Here is a 27959-nt window from a genome sequence, read left to right on the forward strand (position 1 = left end):
TTTCTCAATACAAGATTTGACTGTTGGAAGGCAATGTAGAAAATGAGTCAATTCAATTTCATTTACTTTCTATTAAATAGTCTTTATTCCATGAACAAGACATTCTGCAGTTGAATTACATGTACAGTATGGACTATGACAAAATACCAGTATCTTTATTTGCTTCTTGACTAAGTATAAAAGCTGCAAACAGTTGATATCATAACAATATGAACTTAAAACCAGGCAGAATGTCTACAGCCAAATAAAGAATGTAAGGTGTCTTGCATGTTAAAGGTGCACAATCATTTACACTTTACTGACACAAAACACATGCAACCCAGGACAAGCTTAACTACCAAGCATATACTTTAAAAAGTACTGGAGGAAATGGGAAAGAACACCTTGATAAAAATGCATGCCATTGAGGATGCATCAGGCAATACACAAAATTAAATATCATCCTCTGAAGTTCAATCTTCAAACTCTCCCTCTGACCCCACCCAATCCTTGTAAAAGCATCTTTACAAAATGAAATGGACAAAATTTCCCAAATGCAAATTGTAGACAATTAGGCTTAAATGGAGAAGGATTACACCAGTGACACAGTAAATAGCAAAAAAACATGAACTTTGAAGATAGATCAGATTGTCTGCAACAATGGAGTTTCACCAAACCCAATGGTGTGTTACTGCCAGATGGATTAGATACAAGAATTCAAATATGCAACTCCATAAAAATCTCAAAGGGCAGAAAAGAAGCATTTTGCCGGTTTGAATTCTGAGACTAACAAACTGGCTATTGCCACAAGGCTGTCTGTGCTATCTGTAACTAGGAAGCCATTGAACCAAAGTCAGTTTCAACTACTGAGTTTGAGAGCTTTATTCCCCTCCCAAATTGAGATGGCTTCATTTTCCATGAGCGTAGTTCAGTATGATCACTGCACATACCAGGTCACTGGTACAGACCCTTCCACCACAGAATCTGACCAAATGTTCCTTTTTAGCAAGCTTAACTGTTTAGATGACATCAACTGTGTTCAACAAATTCAGGAACCCTGTAATACGGAAGCATTTTATGGATATTGCTGCAAGGTGTGACTGATGCTAAACAAAATCTATTATTTAAATATAACATTGGTAAACGTTCTGATCTCATGTGTCACTTTGATGGCGATTAGCTTAACTCAGGGAACTCCAAGATCACACAAGCATAGACTAAATTGGCAAATCTGTTCTTCATAGAATCTTCCTATCAACTTAGGAGAGAGAGAGATGTTTGTGAGAGATAATTATCAGCATTAGTTTTACTCAAAAAATGCTAGAAATGTACAATGCATTTAAGCAGAAAAATATATTTTCTAATGATATATGCCAGCCTAAAACAACAACCTACTTTCCCCTTGTTGCTGACTGGTCTGTTCACTTTCAATTTTGTTTTCAGATTTCCAAAAGAACAGGCTAAATCTTAATTCAAACAGCTCAGATATCATGGGCCGCAGGAAAGCTTACTGCTGACAGCAGGGAAGAGTTGTATAATTTTTGTATTCAATTCAGAAACAATTCTCAAGATATAGGTCTTCACAAAGTGAGCTTTTCAGCAAACTACTAGCACCAGAACCCAGGCGAACATGCCAGGCTCATGGATGGTATTTGGATCACATCAATTAGTTTTAACGTTTTAGTGAGTCTTAACCAGACAGGGAGTGGCCAATTTCCTTGGAAAACCCTCCACCAAACAACTTGGCTCAAACATGTGCCCACCGACACTACAAGTGTTTCATTTTTGGAAGCGGTATGAAGCTCCTTCATGTAAATCAAATTCTCCTCAAAGTAAAAGCCTCAATGAGATAAAGAAAAGATTCTTCCTGGAATTTTTTTTGCCAAACTTTAAGCAATTATGAAAAGCAACTATACTGTGAGAAAATGTGTTTAAGTAGAATTTTCACTATGGTGAAATAAATAGTTAAGATACAACTGTGTAAATCATGACCCTGAAATTGGTGGAAAGGAGTGCACTTGAGCTTCAAAGCAGGAAAGGCTAGGGCAAAACAGTACACTACTGACATATAAAGCATGTGACAAATAACATGACTAAAGAGAAACCAAATAAAGTGAAGCTGACTTTATATCACAACTAAGGAAATCAAAGCAGTTTATTTCACCTCTACTATTTAAGCATATTACATCAATGGGAACAACTTTTCATCTTTTAAACCATAAAAACCCTTAATACTGTAAAGAAACACCACACACACGCGTGTATGTGCATGTTTCACCACCAATACCAGATTGAAAACTCAAGCTGGACTCCACCGGCTGTAAGGCCATGGAGTCTTCTGTAACATCAATCGTTTCCCCACACGACAAAAATAAAGCATGGACACTTTCTGGCACGGTCTCAGGCTTCAATTGGCACACAAAATTATAACAGGCCGAGAATTTGGGGGATTGAGTGCCAACCTGGGTTTCTTCACAGAAACCATGCTGCCATAGAAGTATACTGAAGTCAGAACAAACCTGCAAGATGGTGTCACAAAACATTTGGTGAGTGCTTCAATAGGGAATACTCTGACAGAGCAGAAACAATTTTCTACATAGCTTTTGGCTAATCCTGTGCAGCTCAGTTTAGTATTTTGTTAGTCTTCAGTACAATTTTAAAAAGATTTGTGAAAATATAGTAGTGTAATTTAGCACGTAGTCAACAAACAGGATATTCTTGCCTACTGGGATCGAATGGGAAGCAAGCCAAGCTAGGAATCATTAAAATCCAAAAACTTAATGTATAAAGCTCTGGCAAAGTTGTGCATCAGGTAACTGCTGCAAACTAAATTTGTATTTCATTCAACCTAACTGCAATTATACCGAATTATGCCTTTTCCCTTCAAAGGCATGCACATCAGTGCACCACTCGGGCCAACAACCAAAATCATGGCTTGCAGTTAGGCTGTGTGCAAACGCTCGCATAACTGAAAGGATCCTTTGTGTTTGGTATAAACTCTGGTGTAAAAAGCTGGTTCCCCAATCACTGTCATTTACAATACAAGGTCCAAGAATATTTTACAATTTAGCAAGCTCATTAGGTCAATAAACCTGCTACATTTAGAAGAAACCAGGTTTAACCTGTTGAAAATATACAGGACACCGGGACGTACACTGAAAATGGCTCATCTAACCAAGACTAATGGTCAAAATTATAGCAAATAAATACTTATGGAATCTTTCAAAAATACAGATAACTAAGAAAATAACCAACAATCAGAACAGTCATAGACGATTACACAAGGATCGAGTTTAACTGCCTCCTTCCTAGTGGAAACATTGAGCATCTCAAGATTGGAATTTGCCCTCCTGGAGTACCTAGCCTGAAAGTGGCTCCCACCATCTGATTTTAACAGCTAAGCAATCGCTTCCTATGACTACCCAGCCCTTTTTTGCAAAGTTGATGAGGTCCAGCCATAATAATCTGCCAGGCCTCCCTCCTACCAATCCTAGGCAGAACAGCGACTGGTTTTGCCACGCTCCCACTAGGGAACTAAGAGTCCATGGTAAATGAATTTTATGAGCCAACTTTGTAGGTTAAAAAAAGTAACAACTGAGGCATCAGTTGCATTCCATCTGATCCAAACAGTGTCTATGATGTTAGGCTAGTTTGCGGTTCGTCAACGATTGCAACAGACCTTTCAGCAAACGTCACTGCTACTCTTCTGGGTTGAGTTTAGTTTCTGGGTATCTGCAATAGCAGTGAATTACATCCACTCACTCCCATCTTTCCTGTACCTCCATAGTTTGAATTAGTGACAGCTTAAAAAGCAGCAATGATGCACCTGGACTTCTTACATCCATGGTGTAGGAAAGGAAGGCAAAACATTTCCTTTCAGAGTGTCGACATCAATTCATACCAACTCTAAGAAAATATATATTTAACTGTACATGGAGATGGATAGATGGCCTCTTTATAGGGGCATACAAATCAGTATAATTTAAATAGAGGAGAATGTTTCAGCTCTACAAAATGAGGGGAAAGGAAGATAAGTTTTATAAAAACAAACACTAACCTGGACGAGAGAAACACATACCCAACCGTGAAAATTACAGTTTATTTTTTTTAAAACCTTCCAGAAAAAGAAAAGGCATGTTCCACAAGAGTTATTATTGCGCATCAGTCCATGCAGTTTGCAGTATGCTACATCCAGAAGGACAGTGCAAAACACGCACAGACTGATGGTTCTTAGCAACATTCATAGAACAAGTACAGTATGTATAAAAGGGCTGTGGAAATTCAGGTAGTGTATTGGAGCAACAGTACTCCCAGCTTTCTTCTTGGTACATAGCTAAACCTGTGAATGGTAGTGAAGATTTTGGTCAGGAACAATTAATTAGTGTCAAGCTAGGAATGGTCTTTTCTGGTTCCCTTCTTTGCGCTTTGGGAGTGGTTTCATTTCTTCTTTGCATGAACATTTTTGCAGACCCAGTTCATTCCATCCTGGAAAATATCAAATGATGGTAGATTCAACACCTTTTAGCAAGTATAGGTGAGTTTTAAATCCAAATACAACTTAGAGCAGATGGTGATGGCAGATTCACTTGGGTATCCAGTACGCCATTTTGAATAATGGGCTAACAATTCAGATGTGCTTGGTGCCCTATCCCAAGTATGAAACTAGCTTAGCAGAGCTGAACAGGAGGTCTCAAAGGTACTGAATGGAACATAGGTTGCCTGCATCTTCCAATGAGAGATTTGTACCTTTTGGGTAATGGCATGTGCAGCCTAGGCAGCCTGTCAGGACTGTACAGAGAAGGGGAAAAATCTACATTCATTGACAGCAAGGTCCCTAAAGCAGATTGAGTTTTTGGTGTGAAAGACATGTCTAAATCAATCATTCTCCTTCACGGTCTCAAAATTGTGGGCATGTAATAAAAGGGCCCAAGTATGAAATGAATGATTGTGAGGTGGATTGGTGAGAAAAAGTGGGAATGGCTACAGAGAAGCAGGGTTTTGTCTACATTGATCAATGAGCTATCACAATGGAGGGAATTTTGGGGTCACAAGCCCCAACGCAGAAATGGTAGCCATGGAGCTCAGGCTGCGTTTTGACAGTTGCAAGATCACTTTAACTGCTAGTCTTTTTTGGTTCGGGAGCATAACTTAATTGCCTGTTCGCTGCCACAACCACTGCCTTAAGTGTGAAAAGCCAACTCACCCTACCTCACCAATCTTCATTCTGGAGTCAAAGTTCAAGGCATTAAAACAGGGTCAGATTAGGAAAAGGTTTGGTAAGCATTGATGGACAAGATTCAACATAGCAACTCGCCCAGGCTACAAGACTACCCTCCCAAACGTGCGACATTAGAACAAGGGTAGCAGATGAACAGGAACACCACAGCCACACACCATCCTGAATTGGAAATGTATTGCCGTTGGGTCAAAACGTGGAGTTTCCCACTCGACAGCACTGTGGGAAAGACTGGAGCGGTACTGCGTCCAGTTCTGGTCGCCTTACTACCGGAAGGACGTGGAGACTCTGGAGAGAGCGCAGAGGAGGTTTACCAGGATGTTGCCTGGTATGGAAGGACTGGGATGTGAGGAAAGATTGAAGAAATTGGGGCTGTTTTCCCTTGAAAGACACCGACTGAGGGGGGATCTAATAGAGGTATATAAGATTATGAAGGGTATAGATAGAGTAAACAGAGGTAAGCTATTTCCTATGATAGAGGCACATAGGACAAGGGGCCATGGACTTAAGGTGAGGGGGGAGAGGTACAACACAGATATTAGAGGGAGGTTTTTTCACAGAGGGTACTGGGGGTATGGAATGCTCTGCCAAGTAAGGTGGTGGAGGCAAACACGCTAGAGTAACTTAGACAGGCACATGACTGGGTTGGAGATGGGTGGATATAGGAGATTGTTTTAAATAAGGGTCATTAGCATTGGGGCGTCCCTGGTAAGGTAAATGGATATGGTACAATAATAATTTTTTTTCCCTTTTCATTCACAGGTTTTAAGTCGGTCCGCCTTGTGTCCAACGAGGGGCATACACGCGATGGGTCGTACTGGGGCTGCTCTTGGTTGTTCGAGATTGGCCTAGTGCTTCATGTCGTTAGTGTGTGCCTAAACTGGACCAGATACTGGGCCAGACGACAGTTCAGTGACTATCGCTGATTGCTGTGCAGGCACGTGGATTTGGGCCGGTGTCTGTGGGAGTTTGCACATTCTCCCCGTGCTTGTGTGGGTTTTCTCCGGGTGCTCCGGTTTCCTCCCACACCCCAAAGATGTGCTATTAGGCTGACTGGCAGTAATAAATTGTCCCTAAATCAGTTTCCCTCAATCTGGATGGCCATAAAACATTAGACAAGGGTCGTGGGTGGAGAGGGGTGCTGGTGGTGTTGAGATGGCGGCACAGGGTCGCTGGGCCGAAGGGCCTGTTTCCCAGGCTGTTTTTGTTCTTTGTACAAGGAAGTGACTCACAACGACCTTCCCAAGGGAAAATAGTGATGGGCAATAAATGCTGGCTTGCCCGGCAATGCTCAAATTCAGTGAAAGAAAGAAAGACGCACGAAGGAAGAAATTGGCATTCAATTTCACGTCTCTTTGCCAAAGTGCTTCACTAAGGCTTGGATGAAGCTGTCTATAATTGGAGCGAGCAAAGATTACAGACCTAAGGACAGGCAAGGACATGAAGGAATTAAACACAAGGGTAAAAACAGGGATTTTCCTTCCATTTCTTCAATGGAATGCAGTCCATGAATGAATCAAACAGAATCTCAAGGGGTCAAATGTCCAATCAAGGATGCAGACCTCAATTTATAACAATTACCTGAACCACTCTCACTGTATTTATTGTTGCCAATATTATATAACTACATTAATACGTGTCAAGTGCTTTCCCCCTCAGTAACCATGATGGTATAGAATTGGTAATTGACTTAGTATAGATGTGACGACATTGAACCTGAACTAAGTCACTGCAATCTTGATTGAGTTACATTCAACTACTGAGTGCCGAGAAATGTACTAACATATTTCTTTTGTATTTTATTTATTATTTAATAATACTATTTAATAATCTAAAAATATCAGGATGCTTACTTAGGAACAACAGTTCAATATTCTGCTTCTAAGCCTTTACTGATTTTTCATCATAATCCAGAATTAAAGGAAAACAGGATACAATGTAAACCATAATAACTGCATCCTTTCTGAATGCAAAAAAGTGAATACAGCAGCATACCTGTACACCCTCCCCTGTGAGTGCAGAGCAAGACTGGATTTGCCAGACACGGTCACGAATCGTGTGCAGATTCAATCCCTCTGCTATCTCAGAGGCCGGGGCAGCTGTGAGCAAGTCCTGCTTGTTGGCAAACACGAGAACGGGAACACCACTCAGCTTCTCTTCATCCAGCAGCTCAGCAAGCTCCTGAAAGCGTATTCAGAATGACAATATTATATTGGCCCTTTGGTGGAGACACTGATGAAGCTGGAGTCTACTGCTGTGCTCAAAGATACTCCAAAACTAAAATGCTATGGCATGTTAAATTGGTATTTATGCTCTGGTATTCCAAAATGCCAAGAATCCCATTGTTATGGCACTTCTGTTCAGGATTTCACAGTCTTTCTTTAAATATGTTTTTACCCCTTTGATGATCTATTCTATTGTTTCTACAATCCTTTGGAAGCTCCCCTTCTCAGAATAGATTGTTTTTTATTACTTTATGGCTACTGTATTTATTAAGTAAATGTACTACTTAGTCTCATACATTTACGATCTCCCAATTGTATATGTTTCCATTGAAATCCTTTAAAATCTCTTTGCTTATCTGCCTAATGTGGCCAAGCTGCTTCCATAGCCCCTTGTTCATTATCATTTCAACCACTTGCCTTCACACCTCCTTTATTGATGTTTGATCTCTGCAGTCTAACTGCATCTAGTTTCAAACAATTGCATCCACACAAGTCTGTTTCCCAACATATGTCAATGATATTGCAAAATAACTAAGAACTCTTATTTTCCCCTCACCATTCCAACGAGCACCCCAATCTTCAAAAGCCAATTCACAGAAAAAAAACAAACAGGTTGGACTTGGCACTTCCTCACTCTCATATCACTTAATTATTTAGATGCACATTACAGATCCCATTACAGATGCACCATAGAAAACATTCTTTCCGGTTGTATCAACTTGGTATGGCTCCTGCTCTGCCCAAGACTGCAAGGAACTAAAAAGGTCATGAATGTAGCCCAATCTGTCATTCAAACCAGCCTCCCGTCCACTGACTTTGACTACATTTCCTGCAGCCACGTATCCTGGACATACTCTCTTCCACCAGAAAAAAAAATACAAAAATCAGAGTCACGTACCAACTGACTCTTCCCTACTGCCATCAGTTTTGAATAGATCTACCTTACACTAAGTTGATCTTCCTCTACACTCTAGCTATGACTGTAATACTACCTTCTACATTCTCATTTCCTTCCCAATGTACAGTATGCTTTGCATAACACACAAGAAAATACTTCATTATATTAAACACATAACAATAAATTAAATCGAACAAAAAAATAACTAAACCATTCAGTAGAAAGCAAGCCAAATTCAAGGGATTGTAGTTATTTCCTTAGCTATAGAATGGAGTGGTAAAACTGAAAGACAAATTTACTTTCTTAGTAGGGGCAATCTTCCCAAAAATTGGCAGTGCTGGATCAGGTGAGAAAAACCAGTGTGGCCCTCATTCAATTACAAAGTGTGTGTGCAGTGCACACAGCTAACGGGAGGGGCAACTATTGACAGTGTGTTTAAGACAGATAGATAGGTTCTTGATTAATAAGGAGATCAGAGGCTATGGGGAAAAGGCAGGAGAATGGGGATGAGAAAAATATCAGCCATGATTGAATGGCAGAGCAGGCTCAGTGGGCCGAGTGGTCTAGTTCTATTCTTGTGTCTTATGGTCTTACGACATTTTTCCTCCTATTCTTCCTAAGCTCCAAGTGCTGCTATATCCTTCCACCTCTGAAGCTGAAATAAAGATTCCAGCCTTTAATTTAGTGCACAAATTCTACTGACCTTCACCCATATACTACTATCGCAGGAAAAATTTCCCAAGGTGTCTCAACTGTAATTAGGCAAAATTGGACACTGAGCTAAAGGAGGAGATATTGAGACAAGGATGGTGAACATAAGAACATAAGAAATAGGAGCAGGAGTAGGCCATCTAGCCCTTCGAGCCTGCCCCGCCATTCAATAAGATCATGGCTGATCTGTCGTGGATCAGTTCCACATTCCCGCCCTCTCCCCATAACCCTTAATCCCCTCTCTTATCAAAAACCCATCAACCCGCGTCTTAAAAATATTTAGCGAGGTAGCCTCCACCACTTCAACGGGCAGAGAATTCCAGAGATTCACCACCCTTTGAGTGAAGAAGTTCCTCCTCAACTCTGTTCTAAACTGCCCCCCCCTTTATCTTGAGGCTGTGTCCCCTAGTCCTACTATCCTTTCTGAGTGGGAAGAGTCTCTCCTATCCTATCCATCCCATTTATCATCTTATACGTCTCAATGAGATCTCCCCTCATTCTTCTAAACTCTAACAAATACAAGCCTAGTTTATCCAGCCTCCTCTCATAGCTCAACCCCCTCAACTCCGGCATCAGCCTAGTAAACCTCCTCTGCACTCCCTCCAAGGCCAAAATATCCTTGCATAAGTACGGCGCCCAAAACTGCACACAGTACTCCAGTTGCGGCCTCACCAATGCCCTATACAGCCACAGCAAGACCTCCCTACTTTTATATTCAATCCCCCTCGCTATGAAGGCCAGCATCCCATTCGCCTTCCTGACCACCTGCTGCACCTGCAAGCTGGGTTTTTGCGACTCACGCACAAGGACCCTGAGGTCCCTCTGCACCGTCGCCTGCTGCAGTTTTTCGCCACGTAAGTAATAATCCTTCCTATCATTATTCCTACCAAAGTGGACCACCTCGCACTTGCCAACATTAAATTCCATTTGCCAGTTCCTGGCCCATTCGCCCAGCCTATCTAGATCCTTCTGTAGACTCTCCACACCCTCCGCACAATTTGCCATTCTTGGTGTCATCAGCAAATTTCGACGTCCTACACTCGGTTCCCTCCTCCAGATCATCTAAGTTTGGTCAATGTGTGGGTTCCAAATATCCCTTCACATTTAACTGCTTTAGAACTCACTTGTGAAAGTAAAACACTCGTCTGCATATCATTAACTTTGAGAATCCACCATTTCCTGGTCACTAATTATTCACAGAATCCCTACAATGCAGGAGGCAGCCGTTTGGTTCAGAGTTACACTGACCACAATTCCACCCAGGCCCTATCCCATAACCCCACCTATTTATCCTGCTAGTCCCCCTGACACTAAGGTTAATTTAGCATGGCCAATCCACCTAACCTACACATCTTTAGACTGTGGGAGGAAACCGGAGCACCCGGAGGAAACCCAAGCAGGCACGGAGAGAACATGCAAACCAATTTCATGTTTATTTGCTACAAAAAAATCTACTGCAGAGTAATCCTGTGCCATGTTATGGATTGATGCAGCTGCACGTATAAAACTTCAGGAGGAAAAATAAAGTAATTCACCTGCCCTGTTTCCTCAAATCTTTTTCGGTCTGCACTGTCAATGACGTAGATCTGGAAGAAAATTGCAATTGGTTTACAAGACAGAAAAGAGAAGGTCTGTTGTAAAATCAAAAAAGGAAAAGACCTGCTTCTTGCAACTCAGATGGGGCAGCAGCTATTCAAATGGTGGCATAAACAAAACATGCTGCTGCCCAGTTCAGACCAGGCTGATCAAATTCAATTCTTGCCCTCAATCAGAAGATATTCACAATAGAATATCAAGATCCTAAACTATATTAATCCTGCAGAGATGGAATGAGTTGTACGCCAAAAAGAACAGAAACTTTACCATACAAACACAAAATACTGCAGGTGTGGGAAATCTGAAGCAGAAAACATTCAGCAAATTTGTGGAGAGAACAGACAAGCTGACACTTCAGCTATGCTCCTATCAATACACAGCCAATTTTAATTGCTTGTTCCATCACCAAGTTTTAGAGGTTAGAAAGTTTACGCACATGGCTGAATTGGAAACATATGCTATATTGAGCCTGTTGTGCAGGCATCAGCAATGGGCCATTGTCATGAAGGTAATTGAATGGTGAGCTTTTTGATTTTTGATGTTTTTCCTCAGGGAACTCCTGAAAGCCTGTCCACAATCTACAAGGCACAAGTCCGGAGTATGGAGGAATACTCCTCCATTTGCTGAATGCAACTCGAACAACACAAGAATCTTAACACCATCCAGGATAAAGCAGCCCACTTCACTGGCACCCCATCCACCATGGATGCACAGTGGCAGCAGTGTGTACCATCTACAAGACTCACTGCAGCAACTCACCAAAGCTCTTTTGACAACTCTTTCCAAACGTGTAACCTCTACTACCTGGGACAGGGGGAGATGCATGGGAACACCACCATTATAAGCTCCCCTCCAAGCCACACACCATCCTGACTTAGAACTAGATCACCAGTCCATCACTATTGCTCGGTCAAAATCCTGGAACTTCCAGCAGCACTGTGGGCGTGCTGACACCACATGAACTCCAGTGTTGCGAGCGGCAACTCACCACCACCTTCTCAAGAACAATAAAATGCTGGACTAACCAGTGAGACTGACCTCCTGAAAAGATTTTTAAAAAATTGTAACTTAAGAACCGGTGACTGGCTCGACTCCTTTGCAAAGCAGCATGACATTTCCTGGTGTTGGGTTTTCACTGGCCCTAGATCTGGATTTACACTAAACTTTGTAGTATAGAACAAATTTGCACCTACACAGTAGTTGTACTATAAATGCAGCCAGAGATGCATGAGCCAATGTTGCTCTAAGTAGGTAACTCCTCAAATTCAGAAAGGAAATAAAAAGTATAAATGTGCAACATTTTGATTCTCTGCATTAATGAAAACTGAGTGACAATAAGCAGTTAATAAATACATTAAAAGCCTATCAATCTTTCTGTTCACATTTCTTTACATTAATAGAGGAATGTTAAGCTATAGACTGAATCTAGATTGGTAATATTAAATAGACAATAGGGTTGAATGTGAAAGAACGTGAATAAAAATGCAAATACTCACAAGCACATCAGTATTTTCAAAATAATTTCTCCAGTACGGCCTTATCTTTCTCTGTCCTCCAATATCCCACACATTTAACTTGAAGCCTTGAGACTGCACACTTTTAATATTAAATCCCTGGGGAGATAAGAAGGGAATTCTTTAGTTTTGAAGTTTGTTCCAGTGCAAGTTTACAGTGAAACAAAATTGAAGCTAAACAAACAAGCCATCAGATACATAATTCGACTACAAAGCCATGTTAACATTCTTGAAATGCAGAGCACATCTATTTCTATTTTGTTAAAGTTGAAAAACTGCAGTCTTTACATTCTTCTTTTCCGAGGATTAGGGAGGGTCTTACAGTTATAATGAAATGTAATGCAGGCCTCACATTTCACATTCATATAGAACCTTTAACAGGAGAATGTCTCAAGCCGCTTCACAGTCAAGAAAGAAAAATGGACACAGACAAAGGGAAGGGTTTCTGGAGGAGTGATCAAAAGCAGCATTAATAAGAGTGTTATTAGAGGAATGGGAGGTGAATAATACATGCTGTTTAGAGAGACGTTCCCAAATGTGAGACCTAAAGTGAATGAAGACATGGCTGACATTGGTGATGAGGGGGCAGAGTCAGAGGGATGGATAAATTGTAGAACTGGAACATGTTAGAGCTAGGGCACAGCAAGAGGTTAAACACAGACAAGAATTTTAAATTTGAAGCATTACTTATGAAACCAATAAAGGGGTCAGTGGGCATAGGGGCAAAAGTGAGCAGGATATAATGCAGGACAGAATACAGGCAGCGGAGTTTTGTGTTAGCTAAACTTTACAAAAGGCAGAATAAAGGCAGTCAGCTAGCAGAGAATTTTGGTCACAGACAGGGTGAGGTATGGGCACAGAAAGGTTGCTTTATGAAGGTAGAAATAATGGAAGATATTCAACAATGAAAATATCTCCTTTGGGAGAATTTTCAGTATTGAGGATTGATTTGTCTGAATTATATCTTCAGACCTTAAAAACAGTACCTTACTTTTTGTTTCACTGCATGCATAATTTTTACATTTCAAGCTAATCCTGTCATAATTGAAAACTGCAAACTCAGAAATTCAGTGATGTGCTTGGAATCATTTCAAAATTTGTGGACCAATTTAACATTTAGATTTATCCCAAATAACTTTTAACTATCTCATAAAATTTAGTATAAATAGAATGAAGAGGATCTATACTCATTCCATCTGCACAACTAATCATAATCTAAACAGTAAACAGTGCTCTTATTAAAATATAAACAAGATCTCACTGTTCATATATTCTCTTTATCCTAGTCTCTAGAAAATAGCTGAATTATAAAAACATTATAAGGAGGGCATTATTTATTAGACTTTAAGCGTTAATGTGCCGTGCCACCTTGAACAAGGGCATTTTCTATGGCATCTGTAGGATTAAGAGAGCCATAAACAATGTATATTTCATCTGAGGTTATAGGTTAATTGATGTTATCGCGAAGAGTTTCTGGTGTTTGCTAAGCAATTATCTGGTTAATACAGTGACTGACAGAAGGTTGTGCAAAGCATCTTTTCACCAGTTGGCTTGCAAACTTGTTTTCCTTACAACACCAGAGAACCTCACAAAGTTCTTTGTAGTTACAATTTCTCTTTTCCTCTGACTCTGCCCCTCCGCCAATGTTGGCCACATCTTCATTCATTTAGGTATGAATTTCAGCACCATCAGTTTTGTTGAATTACTGTACAAATTAAATATGCAGACATTGCATTTTTTTAAACAGATTAAAATTCCAAAAAATCTAATTAGCACAAATGATATAAATCTACAGAATGTGAATAGAAACCCTGGAGTCTACAGTATGAAACTGTACAGCCTCAACCATGACTGGCTATCAGAACTACAACCCATGGTCTAATCTGGTCCATGAGCAGAGGCTACCTGGTTCTCTCCTCAACACTGCTGTTTGTTCCTGCAATAATGTTGCTCCTTTTCCATGTAAACACTGCTGTACACAATGGGAGGGATTATGTTGTGAGACATTTCCTTCATGCAATGGCACTGAATTACTTCAAGCAGTAGCAGCCTGTAGTAAGAGGTGGCAGTAAGGCTTAGAAGGAGCAGCTCCAAAGGCAAGAGTCTACTGACATTCAATTGGAGGGGTTGGGGAACAATACTGTGCAAAGGGAGAAAACAGTGCCAGTTCGAAGAAGAGAAAAGGGCGAGAGGATGACCAGTTCAAACTATTGGAGGAGTTGGGGGGGGGGGGGGGGGGCAGGGGGTAGGGGGGAAGAGTGCTACGTTGAACTTGAGGCAGACAGGAGATGTGTAAAAACTAAGTCTGGGACAAGCCAAACAGGTATGGTATCAGCACAACAGTGGACAAAACCCAATGACTCGAAGATAAGCAACTGGGCTAACCACGGAGAGAAAAGGTTTGGGTATTCCTGGTTTACAGGAAGTGTTTACTTCCATTCCTCCATCATATGCTTCCAGAATGCACCACTGCTCTCTGACCCTTGCAGTGAGTGACACATTCAAAAGCAATGGTACTGCAGAGTAGAGATGGAAATCCAGTCGAAGCATCCTTTAGTTTTGTGGACATCACAGGATTCATTTTGTGCTACAAAAATAACTGCAGTACAGATGAGTGAGGCCGGCGAGTGCAAAAGAAAGATTTCTCACTTGAATTAAACATGTTGCCTAGTTATACTCAGTTTGAGCTTTTTGTTTTACCCAACGTGCAACTGAATGAAAATGAAAAAGGTGATTTCTGAAAAAATATAAACTTCCAAAATAACCAAGGAGGGGTTGTCCAAATCTGAGTAATTTACTATGTTTTGAAATACTGATTTCAATTGCTAGCTACAGACTTTAAATAATCTGTGGTGGCTACCAAATAACAGCTTTCTAAAAAACATATGATGCAGCAGGCCTCCTGTATCAGCTCAAAAGTGGAAAACACCACAAGTAACCTTCAGAGAGCTATAAAGGTCAACGGGACCCAGGGAGTAAATCACAATAGTGCAGTGTCAGTCATCTGCTAGTAGGGAGCCAGTTATTTTGCTTCTCGTAATGGTACCTAACTCAAAACGGCAAAACTGCACACCAGCAGTAGTGGGGGGAGGGTAGGGAGTCCGTGGCAAAGGGGTCAGAAAGAAAATATATATTCCCCTTGATTCAAGAGGGAGAGCAGGTTAATTGAAATATTCACTGCAAGGCAGCTGGCTGATTGCCACCTGCGACCTTTACATTAAAATTTCGGCTCTGGTAATTGATACCCAGAAACAGTAAAGGTAAATGGCAGCTAGCCCGAGGTAAATTAATCAGCTATGTGGGCACCATAATCAAATATTTCATAGGGACAATGGTTTCAGTGCTATTGGACACAGACGACATCAGGAACACATCACGTGGGAAAACTGCAGCAACAAACTCATTCCAGCAATTGCTCACAAGTATTTTCTGTTGCCTTGTGTCTTTTACTTGACCCCTAAGGTGTCACATACTTCTGAACATTTAAAAATGGAGATCAGAGCATTTAAAATAGCACTTGCAAGACAGAAATTTTAGTGACTTTTTTTCAAAATTGTGCTCATCAGGGTGAGGATAAGCTGGGAAAGGAATATTTTCTACCTTATGTTGCACATTCCAAGATTGGGTGTAATGTTGTTAGATCCCAAAATAAAGCTCCCTGTATTCTACTTCAGTAAGATCTTTATATTTTCAGGCTATTGATTCTGTGATTTAGGCACTTCCCTACAGATACAATTATTACATTCCCATACCTGCCAACCAGAGGCCTTCCCCTGAGAGACTGCCATTTTACAACTGAATGAGGGACAATGCAGTGTACCCATACGTTGGAGAACTGGAGCAATACGGCCAAAATTGATTACATTTATGACCCTTCCACCCAGCAGACAGAAGGGATTTTCTTCTCATCAGTCTGGGCTGAATCTTAACTCAGGTTTCAGATGAAAATTCATGACTAACTCATTGCAACATCTGGTTACACTGAAATCTTTACAATTTAAAAAAGCTTTGAAAAAAGAGTCATCACTAGATACAAACATTACCTGTGTAGGTGTGATATGACTGATGTCTTCTGAAGCCAGCTGTTTGAGTAATGTCGTTTTCCCAGCGTTGTCCAAACCCAGAAGGAGAATTCTAACCTCCTGATCAGGAGCACTCTTCAATTTTCGCAGGATTGATAGCAAACCCTAAGAAGAAGAAGTAGTCATCCTTAGCTGTATATATAGGTGTTGACATTCTCCTACTAATGATCGACATAGCTATATAATGATGTTGCGTAGAATAGAAACAAAATTCTTGTTTTTACATTTACCAAATAGCAATGGAGAAAATAATTATTCCACTCTATTCTTACTACTGTATAACAATACACATATACACACACATGCAACTTCTTACGTGGAAAAACTGTGAAGCTGCACTAATTTCTCCTCGTGTTTAAAATTGAGATTCATTTCAGAGTCTCCTACTCCAACTCATTTTTCAAAAAAATCCTCATCTCATTTATTCCTGCCACCTGAAATTTGTCATCTGGCATTACCTACTGTTCTTAGATTGACTTAATCAATTACTTTAAACCTCTTTACCCAAAGAGTGATGAGAATATGGAACTTGCTATATATGGAGTAGTTGAAGTGAATAATATAGATGCTTTCAGTGGGAAGCACGAGAGAGAATACAGAATTATGCTGATAGGTGTATAAACAGACTGTTCGGGCTGAATGGTCTGCCTCTATGCTGTACATCTTATATAACTTTATTGGATGACGCAGTGGTTGGCACTGCTGCCTCAATGTCAGAGACCTGAATTCATTCCCGACCTTGAGTGACCGTGTAGAGATTGTTCATTCTCCGTGTCTGAATGTGTTTCTGCTGGGCTGCACAGTGGCAAGCCCTGCTGCCTCTCAGCACCCGGGTCCCAGGTTCAATTCCCAGCTTGGGTCATTGTGCGGAGTCTGCACGTTCTCTCCACGTCTGCACGGATTTCCTCCAGGTGCTCCGGTTTCCTCCCACAGTCCGATAGATACGCTGGTTAGCTGCACTGGCCATGCTAAATTCTCCCTTAGTGTACTGGAGTGTGGCAACTAGGGGATTTTCACAGTAACGTCATTGCAATGTTAACGTCAGCCTACTTGCGATACTAATAAATAAACTTTACCTCTGGGTGCCCTGATCTCCTCCCACAGTCCAAAGATGTGCATGTTAGGTTGAGTGGCCGTGCTAAATTATTCCTTAGAGTCTGGGGATAGTGGGGTAAATACATGGGGTTATGGGGCCTGGGTGGGATTGTCGGTGCAGGCTTGATGGGCGAAGTGGCTGCCTCCTGCAGATATTTTATGAATGTAATCCTACATATTACAGATGTCCAGAGCTTTACCTCTGGATTTCTTGGTTTTTTAAAAAAATGTAGCAGTCACAACCAATTTCATGCATGACATCAACTTTGCTACATTCACACTTGGATGGAAACAATCCTGTGCTTTCCTATTATTGAGAATGGTTGCTTTATCCAGCCACTTTCCCAGGAATTGCAGTCATGACCTGTCTTTCAACTTTCACAGGCAAACAGGCAATTGGAAAAATTATTATTCCTGTGTGGCACCACTGCCCAATTCCCAATCTCTACATCCTTGCATCTGTTCATTACTCAACACCATAAGCGTTGCCATGAACAGCTCAACTTTATTTCATCAAAACACTCAGTCTCATGGCAACCATTTAATCACCAAGGAGGCAGACTTGGTTAAGAATGAAGTGCAATAAGTTTCTCACCTATTTTGGTTTTGGAAGTGCCTCTCCTCACTACGAGAACTACATAGCTGAAAGCGCAAAGTCAGGTCCCTAATCCTATCACACTATTTTATGTATATTCAGTAGCAGGGTAGACAAACAGGCTTAAACAACAGACAGCTGACCAACTTCTTTTACATAAGAACATAAGAAATAGGAGCAGGAGTAGGCCATCCAGCCCTTCGAGCCTGCCCCGCCATTCAATAAGATCATGGCTGATCTGTCGTGGCTCAGTTCCACATTCCCGCCCTCTCCCCATAACCCTTAATCCCCTCTCTTATCAAAAACCCATCAACCTGCGTCTTAAAAATATTTAGCAAGGCAGCCTCCACCACCTCAACGGGCAGAGAATTCCAGAGATTCACCACCCTTTGAGTGAAGAAGTTCCTCCTCAACTCCGTTCTAAACCGCCCCCCCTTTATCTTGAGGCTGTGCCCCCTAGTCCTACTGTCCTGAGCGGGAAGAGCCTCTCCACCTCTATCCTATCCATCCCATTCATCATCTTATACGTCTCAATGAGATCTCCCCTCATTCTTCTAAACTCTAACAAGTACAAGCCTAGTTTATTCAGCCTCTCCTCATAGCTCAAGCCCCTCAACTCCGGTATCAGCCTAGTAAACTTCCTCTGCACTCCCTCCAAGGCCAAAATATCCTTGCGTAAGTACGGCGACCAAAACTGCACACAGTACTCCAGCTGCAGCCTCACCAATGCCCTATAAAGCTGCAGCAAGACCTCCCTACTTTTATATTCAATCCCCCTCGCTATGAAGGCCAGCATCCCATTCGCCTTCCTGACCACCTGCTGCACCTGCAGGCTGGGTTTTTGCGACTCATGCACAAGGACCCCTGAGGTCCCTCTGCACCGTCGCCTGCTGCAGTTTTTCGCCCCGTAAGTAACAGTCCTTCCTACCATTATTCCTACCAAAGTGGACCACCTCGCACTTGCCAACTGCATTTATAAAATATACTAATTATTTTTTACGTTAGGACTTGTCCACCTCTTTGAAACATCTGGAAATTTCCTATTCAACTGACAATTTGTTTCCCAAGTTTAGCATCATTTCACCAAATTGATTTTTGTTTCTTCACCTTGTGTCCCCTGTTATGGAATTTCATACAGGAGAATAATTTGCTTCAAAGTTATTGAAGTTTGAAAATCTTACTTTTCTATTACAAACTCTACACTTTGTATTCTGAAGACAGAAGGTTCAGGGCATATAACCTGTCTTCAGAGCTAAAGCCTCTAAGTTTGGATATCAATTGTATCACTTTCAAAATGGAGGACAGACCACAACCAGACAATATGCCATGGATATGTAATTATAAAATTATCTCCTTTTAATTTATATGTTGAACCCTTCATATTTCATCACCTTTTCACTACCACATGGGCAGTGGACTAATGAAATCAGTAACCTATACAATATGCTGAAAGCCATTCCCTGCTCTATGTCCATTATATTCTTGTGAATTCCTTTCATCTCTCCCTTCCTGTTGCCAAATTTCAACAATTTTCATTGACTTAAACCAAAGCATATGACACCAAAAGAGAAAGAGAATACAGCCAATGTTTTGAGCTGGCTTTGAGACGAAGGGTCAGCCTGTCTCGAACCACTGACTATTCTCTCACTCACCTGATGAAGGAGCAGCGCTCCGAAAGCTTGTGCTACCAAATAAACCTGTTGGACTTTAACCTGTGTTGAGACTTGCGTCTATTCTCTCTCCACAGATGCTGTCAGACCTGCTAAGATTTTCCAGCATTTTCTGTCTCTTTCAGATTCCAACATCTTCAGTATTTTGCCTTCACTGTATCTGACACCAGCTGCCCATCAACCTAGTGCCATAATCTGCAGATTTAGACACCTAAATGAATTGTAAGTAATCTATATAAATAAGGAGCAGTGGTCCCTATGATACTTTACAACAAATTGATCCACAGAAAAATACGTAGGCAAAATAGATTAAACATTAGTGTTATATCATTGCTCTATCACGTCACAGAGGTTTACAGCATGGAAACAGGCCCTTCGACCCAACTTGTCCACCCCGCCTTTTTGTTTTAAAACCCCTAAGCTAATCCCAATTGCCCGCATTTGGCCCATATCCCTCTATACATATCATACCCATGTAACTATCTAAATGCTTTTTCAAAAAGATAAAATTGTACCTGCCTCTACTACTACTACTTTTGGCAGCTTGTTCTGGACACTCACCACCCTGTGTGAAAAAATTGCACTGCTGGACACTTTTGTAGCTCTCCCCTCTCACCTTATACCTATGCCCTCTAGTTTTAGACTCCCCTACTTTTGGGAAAAGATATGACTATCTATCTTGTCTATGCCTCTTATCATCTTATAGGCCTTTATAAGATCACCTCTCAGCCTCCTACGCTCCAGAGAAAAAAGTCCCAGTCTATTCAGCCTCTCCTTATAACTCAATCCATCAAGCCCCGGTAGCATACTAGTAAATCTTTTCTGCATTCTTTCTAGTTTAATAATATCCTGTCTATAATAGGGTGACCAGAACTGCACACAGTATTCAAGTGTGGCCTTACCAATGTCTTATACAACTTTAACAAGACGTCCCAACTTCTATATTCAATGTTCTTCACCACTCTGTCCACCTGTGACTCCACTTTCAAGGAGCTATGAACATGTAACCCTAGATCTTTGTTCTGTAACTCTCCCCAATACCCTACCATTAACTGATAAGTCCTGCCCTGGTTCAATCCACCAATTTGCATTGCCTTGCATTTGTTTAAATTAAACTCCATTTGCCATTCGTCAGCCCACTGGCCCAAATGATCAAGATCCCGTTGCAATCAGAGATAACTTTCTTCACTGTCCACTATGCCACCAATCTTGGTGTCATCTGCAAACTTACTAACCATGCCTCCTATATTCTCATCCAAATCATTATATAAATGACAAATAACAGCGGGCCCAGCACTGATCCCAGGCCTCCAGTTTGAAAAACAATTCTCTATAACCACCCTCTGGCTTCCAGTCCAACGCCGGCACATCCACATTCTGTCAAGAAGCCAATTTTGTATCCATTTAGATAACTCACCCTGGATCCCATGAGATTTAATTTTTATACAACATGTCATTGATGTGCGTCTAACTTTTCCAATATTAACTGCCACGCCAAATAAAGCAGTATGTTCTTACAACTGTAAATCTAGTTTCATTCACTGTACTTTTGGCTGCACTGTTCAAATATTAGACTCAGACTAGTAATTATTAAGTAATATGCTCACTTAAATAGAAATGACAAATTCATCTTCACTATCCCCAGAGACCGTTAGATAATGTAAGAGTGGATTTTAAATACATCAAAGATGGAAATTGAATTTTTGATGGTTGCACATTTAGATTTCCACTATATTAAAAATATTTCCACTATATTAAAAACAAAGCCTTCAATAGGCAAATTCCAATCTGTAAATCTTAGCAAGTCGAGTGCTGGCCAGAGCCAGAAGTGGGAACTACTCAAGTGAATGGTACCTGCAGCACTGCACAATGCATACTGAATACCACTTTGGAGGAAGTTAGGAGGGAAACATAGGCACTGAATGTAACTTGGAAGAGAGATTGCAACATTAACGATTGGCTCAGTAGCATCATGCTGACCCAGACAAGTTTATTATTAGGTGGTGAGGGATTCAAAAAGGCCTCCAATCTACGTGCAATAGACATCTCAACAATAGGAGCAGAAGTGACTATCAGACGGTTGTTGCGCAGACAAAATCGAGACAGCACTGTAAGGGTTTTCTCCTTTAACAGGTGTGACACTACCTCTGTTCTGAAGTGGGTTTAACTGGGGATAGGCCTAGTAGTCCAAAACACGTGGTGCTGTAGCCATCAGCAGTGGAACTGTACATCACCACATTTTGGTTCTTGATCACTCATGTAGTTCCAGCAATTTGTCTCAGTTTTCATTATAACCACTCGGTTCTAGACTATGGGACAACCTTAATTCAGACATGGGAACAGAAGCTGAATGTCAGAATAGAAGGTGAGGGTAGTTGCCTTCAACTAGGCAACAAATAACTAACAGAACCATGGAGTCCTCGCAAAATCAAGATGATAGCCTTCCTTCCATCACAAGTTCATTGCTAAAACAACTTGATGATCTCACAGCATACGACTTCATTGACAACTCCTCCAATAAAGCAGTTACATCAGCCTGCAGCAAGAACTGGGCTGAGCTGTGATGGTAGCATTTGTTACCAAAAGAAAAGATGTTGCTCATCTGGGGACTGACATAGATCAGTAAGTACAGGGATGATGGATGACTGGAGCTTACAAAGTTAGGGCATGTACAGATTTTTAGAAGAGCTTAAGTTTATGGAAAGTGCAAGATGGGAGACCATCTAGGAATGCATTAGAGTACTCAAGCTTAAATGTAACAAAGACAAGGATAACGATTTTGGCAGCAATAAAAGATGATGCAGGAATGGAGTCGGGCAATACTACAGAGGTGGAAGTAGGTGGCCTTAGTGATGGCAAGAACATGTGGTCAGGTCACCTCCAGGTCAGATGATACTGGGGCTGTAAACAAGCTGGTTTAGTCTCAGATGGTTGCCAGGGAGAGGGACGGAGATGGCGCTAGGAAATGGAGTTTGCAGCAGGGACTGAAAACAATATTGCCAGACTTGAGGAAATTTCTGCTCATCCAGCACTGATGGTCAAACAAGCAATATGACAATTTAGAGACAGGAAAGGGATTAGGAAAGGTGATGGTAAGGTAGAGTGGGGCACAAGTGTACATGAAGAATTTGACATTGTGTTTCAGGAAGATGGCAGCATGTAGATATGAAATAGGAGGGTGCCCTGGTCAATTCTTGGGGGACTCCAAAGGTTAAGGTGCTGGAGTGGGTATAGAAGCAATACATTAAAGATGGGAATTGAATTTTTGATGGTTGCACAAAGATTTCCAATATATTAAAAACAAATGCTTCAATAGGCAAATTCCAATCTGTAATTCTTAGCAAATCTAGTGCTGACCAGTATCAAAAAGTGGAAACCTACTCAAGTGAGTGGTACCTGCAGCACTGCACAATGCATACTGAATACCACATCTATGGGGCAACAAGCGGTTAGCACTACTGCCTCACAGTACCAGGGACCCGGATTTGATTCCTGGCTTGGGTCACTGTCTGTGCAGAGTCTGCACATTCTCCTCGTGTCTGCGTGGTTCCCTCCAAGTGATCCGGCTTCCTCCCACAATATGAAAAATGTATTTAATTGGATTGGCCATGCTAAATTCTCTCTGTGTACCGAACAGGTGTCAGAGTGTGGTGACGAGGGGATTTTCACAGTAACTTCATTGCAGTGTTAATGTAAGCCTACTTGTGATAAAACAAACAAACTCTAATTCTGACCATGACTAGATGGATAAGAATAAAACAAGCTAGAGTAGTCCCAAACAGTTGGACAAGACAGAGGACAATGCTGTGATCAATTGTGCCAACAAGCTTATTAATGTCACAGGGACACTGATTTTCAAATCACACACCATCTTAACTTGGATGTGCCAATCTTGTATCAGTGCAGGATCACAATCCTCAAATTCTATGTCTGACATCATTGTGCAAACAACAATGCAACGCTTCAATGCGATATCTTTGACCACCTCCATGCAATAGGGATGGACAATAAACGCAACCTTGCACAAAAAGAAATAATTGCAATGCAAGTAAGTTCTTTATCAAATCAATTCTAAGTACTCAATGGTAAATAAGGCTTTTTGGATTTAAAGAGGATTGACCAACTTAACCACAGTCCCACCCAGGCCGCAAAATAATATATTTTGCATGGTCGTGTGTAATACTCCTGTCATTGTAAAACATCCAATTTACCATGAGCAACACTACTTGAGATCCTTCATCATGGAAGGCATCATACTTTATTTGACGCAAAATCACTTCTGCTTGAAGTTCTAAGAATGACCACTTAAAGAAATACACTTGTTAAGCTATGTTTGACAAAAATAAAGATGATAAAAGTTTAAATTCTGCACTATAGCAAAATATCTTTCACCAGTCATCAACTCTCTTCTGGCAAGTGGTGAAAATGGTAAACAGTATGAACACCAAATAGAACAATTACAATAATTAGCAAATGAGGGGAACACCTCATTTCTTTAATTGATTAATCACTGACAAGCTAATGGGGCCAGTCAATAATTTGCATAGTTTTAAAAGGACATTTGAGGATTATAATTGGAAAAACAATGTGGGAACAAAGATGTAATCCAAAGGCCAGAGATGACAAGGTACCTCACAAGAGGTTATTGCAGAAGGTCAGGGGACATGGAGTTGGGGGTAGGGTGTTAGCGTGGATAGAGGATTGGTTGTCAAATAGGAGGCAGAGAGTGGGGGTCAATGGGTGCTATTCGGATTGGCGGTTGGTGACTAGTGGGGTGCCCCAGGGGTCGGTGCTGGGGCCTCAGCTATTTACCATTTATATAGATGATCTGGAGGAGGGAACCGAGTGCAGGGTGTTGAAATTTGCTGATGACACCAAGATTGGGGGAAAGGCAAATTGTGCGGAGGGTGTGGAGAGTCTGCAGAAGGATCTAGATAGGCTGGGCGAATGGGCCAGGAAATGGCAAATGGAATTTAATGTTGGCAAGTGTGAGGTGGTCCACTTTGGTAGGAAGAATGGTAGGAAGGACTATTACTTACGGGGCAAAAAACTGCAGCAGGCGACGGTGCAGAGGGACCTCGGGGTCCTTGTGCATGAGTCGCAAAAACCCAGCTTGCAGGTGCAGCAGGTGGTCAGGAAGGCAAATGGGATGCTGGCCTTCACAGCGAGGGGGATTGAATATAAAAGTAGGGGGGTCTTGCTGCAGCTGTATAGGGCATTGGTGAGGCCGCAGCTGGAGTACTGTGTGCAGTTTTGGGCGCCGCACCTACGCAAGGATATTTTGGCCTTGGAGGGAGTGCAGAGGAGGTTTACTAGGCTGATACCGGAGTTGAGGGGATTGAGCTATGAGGAGAGGCTGAATAAACTAGGCTTGTACTCGTTAGAGTTTAGAAGAATGAGGGGAGATCTCATTGAGACGTATAAGATGATGAATGGGATGGATAGGATAGAGGTGGAGAGACTCTTCCCGCTCAAAAAAGACAGTAGGACTAGGGGGCACAGCCTCAAGATAAAGGGGAGGCGGTTTAGAACGGAGTTGAGGAGGAACTTCTTCACTCAAAGGGTGGTGAATCTCTGGAATTCTCTGCCCGTTGAAGTGGTGGAGGCTGCCTCGCTAAATATTTTTAAGAAGCAGGTTGATGGGTTCTTGATAAGAGAGGGGATTAAGGGTTATGGGGAGAGGGCGGGAAAGTGGAACTGAGCCACAACAGATCAGCCATGATCTTATTGAATGGCGGGGCGGGCTCGAAGGGCTAGATGGCCTACTCCTGCTCCTATTTCTTATGTTCTTATGTGATGGTGAAATCTCAGGAGGCAGCTCTTTCTACACTTCGAGATAAGGGATTGGTTACAACATGAGGCCATTCAGTCCACCATGTCATGCCAGCTCACCACAAGAGCAACTCAGCTAGTCCAACTCATCTTTGTTGAATCATGAGCCAATTTATTTCTATTCTGAAAGTTACTACCATACAGTTTTTCCATCAGTTTTGGTTCCTTTAAAGGAAAGATATTATTTCATTGGAAGAAGTTCAGAGACAGTTCACTAGGATGAACCTCAGTATGGAGGGATTGTCTCTTGAGCAAAGGTTAAAATGTTTGGGACTCTACTCATTGGAATTTAGAAGAATGAGAGGTGATCTCACTGAAACATAGAGGATTCCTAAGGGGTTTGATTGGGTAAATGCTGTGAGGATGCTTCCCCTCATGGGAGAATCTAGGACCAGAGGTTATGGTCTCAGAAGAAAGGAGTACCAATTTAAGACTGAGATGAGGAGGAATTTCTTTACTCGAGAGGGTTGCGTGTTCTTCGAACTCCTTTCCACAGTGAGCTATGAAGACACATTCCTTATGTACGTTTAAGGCTGAGCTAGATAGATTCTTAACTAGTAAGGAAATCAAGGATTATGGGGAAGGGTAGAAAAGCATAAGTAAGGAATGTCAGATCAGCTATGATCCTATCAATTGGCACAGCAGGCTTGAGGGGCTGAATGGCCGACTCCTGTTACTCACGGAGTCATAGAATGTCTACAACGCAGGAAGCAGCCTTTTGATCCACCAACTCTGCCTTGACTCTCCGATAAAGCATCTCACGCAGAGCAGGCCCTATCCCCGTATCCCACAGACTTATGCCACTAGTCCTCCTAACCCACACATTTTGGAGCAATTCAGCATGGTCAATTGATCTAACATGCACACCTTTGGACGATGGGAGGAAACCGGAGCACCGGAGGAAACTTGCATTGACAAGGGGAGACCGTGCAAACTCCACAGTGACCCAAGGCCAGGATTGAGCCCGGATCCCTGGCACTGAGGCATTAATGCTAGCCACTTTGCCATCTTGCCAGCAAATTTCTGTTTCTTATGATTTTATCTCTGTCTCTTAGATTCAGAGATGTCCCCTTTGATTTTGTTCATACATTGATAACTAAAAATATAACAAAATTAACATAATAATATACATTAAGACCAGTTTTCCAATTTAATCCTGTGAAATTCACTTTGAAAAGATTATTTTTAAGGCAAGGACAGAAATTAAGGCAAGGATAGATAAATTCATGAACAGTAAAGGAATTAAGGGTTATGGTGAGCAGGCAGGTAAGTAGAGCTGAGTCTACAAAAAGATCAGCCATGATCTTATTGAACGGCAGAGCAGGCTCAAAGGGCCAGATGGCCTACTCCTGCTGCTAGTTCTTATGTTCTTATTAAGATGCAAAACAAGTACACTTCTTTGGAGGAGATATTAAACCTACTGGTTATTCAGCTATAATGGTTGGAGCTATTTTAGTGTTATGACTAATATTTTCCCTCAACCACCCAAAATTAAAGAAGAAAATCACCATGTTGATGTGTGGGAGCATTCTGCACACACAAGTGGCTGTTGTATCTGCCTAAATAACTAAACTTGAAAATAATTATATGTGAAGCATTTTACAATATAACTTAAAATACAACTACAAGAACTTCTTTAATAATTTAGACGGGCTGTGATCACAGCCCGTCAACATATCATATTAAATCAGGAAATCATTAAATCATGAAATCTATCCTGTCATGAGCTCTAATATATCCATTCAACTGAGGGAAAGCAAGGACAAAGTAAGCTCACATTTCTGAAAAGAAAAATAATTACTGCCATCAGATGTTTGAATGGACCTATCTCACACTAAGCTGATCTTTCCCTACACCCTAACTATGATAGTAACGTTACATTCTGCACTCTCTCATTTCCTTCTCTATGAACAGTATGCTTTGACTATAGAGCGCGCAAGAAATACTTTTCACTGTATACTAACACGTAACAATAATAATTCAAATCAAAAACTAGGATTTTTCACAGTAGCTTCACTGCAGTGTTGATGTAAGCCTATTGATTTAAAAAAACCTCTAGTTCATCCTACAAAGTGCCAGTGACTGAAGGAACAAGTGTGTTCCATTTATATAACGGTGGGGGATTAGACAGAAATCCCCCTCCTCCTCCCTCTGTGGTTAATCCCAGGCCTCAGACTTCACTCTGCAGCCTGAGCTCCACAGCCATGGCGTCACAGCAACCGCTCACTTCACAACAGACCCGAACCAGCGGGTGAGGGAGAAACAAAGGGCCAGGGAAGCAAGCCGCCAACTCCGGCCCGGAGAGAGGGGAAGGGGCTCCATATTCAACAGCCTCCTCTCAGCCCGCCTCAATGACCCTGACTCCAGCTCTCCCCCATCCCCTCACTCATTCACTCACACTCACCATCTTCTCCTTCTCCTCCTCAGGGCGCCGGGTAACTATGGGCGGCGATGTCAGCACGCAGCTGGCGCAAAGCCACGTGACACCACATCTTTACGTACGTACACCGAGATGACGTTACCCGG

General features: G+C 41.6%; 1 protein-coding gene across 1 annotated transcript; it reads right to left on the reverse strand.

Moving 5' to 3' along the window:
- Window positions 1-72: 72 nt before the first annotated feature.
- arl3b (ADP ribosylation factor like GTPase 3b) lies at window positions 73-27912 on the reverse strand. The gene is made up of 6 exons (XM_080205906.1): window positions 27838-27912; window positions 16203-16346; window positions 12142-12258; window positions 10585-10635; window positions 7211-7396; window positions 73-4464 (listed from the first exon to the last, which is right to left on the reverse strand). Exons 1-6 carry the CDS (start codon window positions 27838-27840, stop codon window positions 4417-4419), a joined length of 549 nt encoding a protein of 182 aa, XP_080062032.1. The 5' UTR covers window positions 27841-27912; the 3' UTR covers window positions 73-4416.
- Window positions 27913-27959: the final 47 nt, after the last annotated feature.

This window comes from Carcharhinus amblyrhynchos, chromosome 17, assembly GCF_965287045.1.
Source record: "Carcharhinus amblyrhynchos chromosome 17, sCarAmb.v2.hapA, whole genome shotgun sequence".
Taxonomy (NCBI): Eukaryota; Metazoa; Chordata; class Chondrichthyes; order Carcharhiniformes; family Carcharhinidae; genus Carcharhinus; species Carcharhinus amblyrhynchos.

Bases quoted from the DNA above. Each gene is read 5' to 3' on its own strand.
- arl3b (XM_080205906.1), bottom strand. The intron at 10,636-12,141 runs GTGAGTATTTGC...ATTTTCTTCCAG, and splicing joins TTGAAAATACTGATGTGCTT to ATCTACGTCATTGACAGTGC. The intron at 7,397-10,584 runs GTGAATTACTTT...ATACGCTTTCAG, and splicing joins GATTTGAGGAAACAGGGCAG to GAGCTTGCTGAGCTGCTGGA.